This window comes from Symsagittifera roscoffensis, chromosome 3 (assembly GCF_963678635.1).
Source record: "Symsagittifera roscoffensis chromosome 3, txSymRosc1.1, whole genome shotgun sequence".
Lineage (NCBI taxonomy): Eukaryota > Metazoa > Xenacoelomorpha > Acoela > Convolutidae > Symsagittifera > Symsagittifera roscoffensis.
The window spans coordinates 77,311,086-77,315,773 of record NC_087064.1 but is presented as its reverse complement, the minus strand read 5'-3'; the positions used below and the strand labels follow the sequence as shown (position 1 = coordinate 77,315,773).

The window sequence follows — 4,688 nt, the reverse complement described above, 5'->3', positions numbered from 1 at the left end:
TATATTTATTCAAAGCTAAATATGTTTCACTTATTGTTGTTTTTCTAAAAACGCGATATTTGTTTCCTTTGTACCCAGGTGAGAGAGAAGTTCGGGATAGAGTGCGACTTCTCGGAGGAGGAACTGGCCCAGAAGAGGAGTGAGAACCAGTGGATCCAAGTCAGCAAACCTGGAAATAAATAGAATACGCATATTCCAAATCATTTCCCAATGTGATTTGCAGAAGAAGAAAAAAACTGATCAAAAAGATGTTCACTGAGTGAATCCACTGACGACGAGAAACAAATAATTTTGTCGACTGGATTCTTTCAGAAAACTAGCAACAACATAATAGATTTTTTCCGACACATTATTTTTTGATTGTTTCTTTTGCACCATCGTCCCGACTAAGACGTTGATAGAAACTGGCGAGTCAAACCTTTCAAGGACACTGCAATTTTTTGAGTCGATGACCGCAGTTCACACTTTTATAAAGGTCGCGCTGATTTTTTTTCGAGGCCAAATTCTGCTTTTTGTGAAGTGTAAGCGGGCTCCGCAACAGGTTAAAACCAGGTTTGTTGCAAAATCTGAAACATTGCTACTTTTCTTTGATTTTTTTTCGCTGTTTTGGATTCCACAAACCAATAGCTATAGCACTGTACAAAATTGCTGTACACCGCTCAAACTCGCTGCTAAATCAAAATAATTTTGAAGAATCCCTAACAGTATTTGCAGAATACGGAACAATTTGTGGAATCCACAAACAAATGATGAAATATGTGTGTAGTAAAAAGGAGTTGTCCCGGAATCCCCAAATGTAAGCGGAATCCGCAAAATGTAAAGAATTTTTTTTGCAGGTTCCAGTTACATAGTTAGTAACATTTTAAATTAATTCTTTAAGGGAGTTCAGTCTCAATTAGTTCTAACAGTTGAGCTACCCCCAAACGTTCGATCACAACTCCTGCCAACTTATCCCCAAACTTTGATCACAATTCCTGCCTCAATTTACTTCTAATTTCGATCTCATTTTCTGCAGAACTACCCATTAACTTCGAGCAAAACTCCTACCAGCTTACCCCCAAACTTTGATCACAATTCCTGCTTCAATTTACTTCTAATTTCGATCTCATTTTCTGCAGAACTACCCATTAACTTCGAGCAAAACTCCTACCAGCTTACCCCCAAACTTTGATCACAATTCCTGCTTCAATTCACTTCTAATTTCGATCTCATTTTTTGCTAAACTACCCATTAACTTCAGTCGCAATTCCTGCCAATTAAACAAACTGAAAAAAAATAATTCATGGATTGCTGTTTCTAAACCAGTCAACTGATTTAAAAATTAGCTGGTACACCTTTCGATTTAGTTAATCAATGATTTAAATAAATTTCGCGGACTCCGCTGAAAATAATTGAGTCATGTTTTTAAATTCCGCAGTGCTAGTTAACATTAGCAGATTAGCTTTTAATTGTGCGAATGCAAGAATTGGTTAAGTTCAATTTAAAAACAAAAATTGCAGCATCCACTTACAATTTACAAAATCGGCGGATATCACTAACATTTGCAAAATCACTTAGGTTGCGCGGAATCCGCTTACAATTGCGAATTCCAGAAGCTTTAGCTGCAGACTGGACTGTGGAATTGTGGAAATCCCTTCCGGAAAGGGGTAAGGGGTCCGCTTACTTCAATTTTGAGTAGCAACCTTTAAAGTACTGAAAAGGGAAGATACTAGCGATTGACGTTCTTGAGAATTGGGCTCTGTTCTAGAACAAGATTAGAGAACAACTTGCATTACCAAATCTGAGCATAAAGTTGATCTGAGGCTTTGAAAGAATAAAAGCAACCTGAACTATTCAAACAGGAGACAAAGTAACTGGTAAAGATATGGTGTATTATGATGCAAGATGACGCATATCAGCCTGATGAGCTGAACAGTCATGAAGACATATTTGAAGGCGAGGTACTTATTAAGAGGTACTTACTCCTACTAACTAAGAGCGCAGAGAAATGAAAGTATGACAAATAGCTTGGAAAGGTGGATCAAAAATGGGGCACCAGAAAAAGCAGATCTATAAAAAGCTACTTACCGGATATTGAGACAGTACTATGTACGGAAAGAGGGACGGTTCTATCTGAACAAATGGCATCGTTGCTTGCAAAAGGAGAGAAGATGATAAGGTCATGCACAGATATAAAGCAGGTGACAGCTTATCTGTCGTACCAGCAGGTGAAAAATCCTAGGATGTTGCGATTCCCATAACAGTCAATCAAGTCATCGTAGTTTAATGAAGTGGTGCAGATCGATCACCAGAAGATATGTATGACAGACAGTAGTTACAATCAGATCCTAAAAATGTTCGACCACTTTAAAAAATATGCAGATGCCGTGCCCTGCATAACGGCCTCAGCTTAAGAAATATGCGATCATCTGATCATTACATGGATAGCCAGACATGGATGCCCGATTACATTCCACCCAGAAAGTGGAACTGCTTTTGTAGGAGAGCTTTCTATGGAGCTCATGAGACGTTCTCAGGCAGCCCAGGCTCATTCAAAGACGTACCGTCACCAGGCGAATGGCTTAGTAGAAAGACTACATCGGACTCTGGTTTCGAGAAGGAATGGTCATACGAGAAGGAATGGACAAACTTGTGCGTCTTAGAGTGTTTGAAAGAAAAAACGTCAGTCCCTAAGGAAACCAGTGTCACGATTCAGGACGTAGACTGCGAGACCATGAAGCATACAAAGAGTGACAAATGTGATCCTTCCTGGGCAACCCAGGAAAGGCCGTTGTTCATTGCTTCGTCCAACCTCAAATTAAAATCCGGTATGCGATCGATACGGACGTCGATGGATATTTTTTCCGGGGTCTGGGGGTAGGACTTACCCACACTGCATATTTAATCATATAAAATTAAAATATTGCAAGAGAAACAGGTGATTTAATGGCAGAAACAGATGATGACCCTGTAAACCAGACACAGGGAGCGTAGAGTCATAATTTAGCTTGCCAAGAGAATACTCAAGTAGCATAATACTAACAGACAGCGATTTTATACTCACGGATAGGACGTGTGCCATAGCTCTCAACGGGGATATGAGTTTTAGAACAGCATTATTCACCGACTTCAGGAGAAAATAGAAGAACATAGATTTTTATGGAAGCAAAGACCAGTGAAAGGGGGTGTAGCAACTCTGCCCCAGAGGCTTCGCAAATACCAGGGAAGAACTTGTGCTTCTTGGAAACGAGGGCGACGGAAAAGCAGCACGTGGACCCTGAAGATTGGTTTTGTCCCTGAGAAGACTAGGTCCATTCCTAGTGGAGAGCGGAGCAAAACAACTCTGGCTTCCTGTGTATGACCCAAACAGAGGACGACTGCATCCTCGGGAGCTGATACACATAACTTTTTCTGATACCGACATAGAAGTGTATCTACACAAGAAATAGTATTAAAGTATAGGTTGAGTGTAGGTTGAGTGTAGGAAGTGTTATGTGATATATGTTTCGTTAATAGGATCTTGGATTTAGAAAGGTTAGTGACCACGAATGGTCAGACAATAATTCTAGGAATAGATCCAAAGTGTGAATTGTCCACTATTAAATCAGTCTCCGAGATTTTAGACTAAATTGAGTTTTAATTTATTTACCATCAAAGTCTTTTTATCTGACTGTTCTTAAAATACATTTTGAAACAAATTTGGAGAAAAATTGACACAGGTGATACTCATGACTTCGTATTTAGATCCTGATTGATCAGTTCAATTTCTAAGTTTCAAACTGTTACGAATCAATTTATTGAAATCAAACAATCGAATTGAATCAGAATGGACAACTTTGACAAACTGATGGTTTTAGCCGAGGTCTACGTGGGGCCAGTCATAGACGAACTCTATCGTAGGTTACTGGAAAGCGACTACGCCCAGGATGACCGGCAGAGTATAGCTGTCCGCGGAAGTGATGAAGAAAACAGGAGCTGGTACGAAGACGGAGTCAGGAAAAACCTCCAGCAGAAATGTCAGGAAGATGCCGAAGAAGAATTTTTCACGTATGCTCGTTACACAGAAAATAAACCAGATCAAAAATAGCTTTACGGTAGTGCCGGAAACCGACATGCGAGCATGTTTCAGTAGATCAGCATGGATTCAGGCAATAAATATGCAGCAACTAGCCCTCGGCACATTACATTTGATTTTGGACGATAGTCTTGCGAGAGTTTTACAGAACGTGACAACCTCATGGATCACTACGGTGATGGAATTCGGTGGTGCCACAGTAGCCCAGCTATATCGAATGGTTGAGTTGATGAATCCGGGCAGAATTGTAGATTTGATGATTTTGATAGGACAACGTATTTTGAACAACGTATCCAGAAGCTCAGTCTCAGAAGAGAGTCAATGGGAAGCAATGCTAGTGTGCTTGATTAGTGCGGTGTGGCAGAAACTTCAGTGCCCGATAATGACTGTCTGCACTGTACCACTGAATGCAAAAACGCAGTCAGCTGTAGCGAGAAGACACTATGAGAGAGTTGTGAGAGGGAATAACAAGGTGCGTAATCTGGCAATTCGCAATGCTGGACGAATTATTCTAGTGGACATGGAGCACGAGATGGAAGCTCTGGATCAAGCCACATTCACAACTGATGGAATATACTTTGACAATATAGAAGGACAAGTCTGGATGAGCCGTGTCTTCCAAAAACGATTAGAC

The 4,688-nt window shown here is 40.3% G+C and overlaps 1 protein-coding gene across 1 annotated transcript in view; it reads left to right on the top strand.

The window, feature by feature from the left end:
• LOC134841845 (uncharacterized) overlaps positions 1-183 on the top strand; it is a 65,178-nt gene extending 64,995 nt beyond the window's left edge. The window contains exon 7 of the mRNA XM_063857885.1: positions 79-183. Within this exon, the coding sequence (XP_063713955.1) occupies positions 79-183 (105 nt within the window). The remainder of the gene's footprint in view (positions 1-78) is intronic.
• The last annotated feature ends 4,505 nt before the right edge of the window (positions 184-4,688 follow it).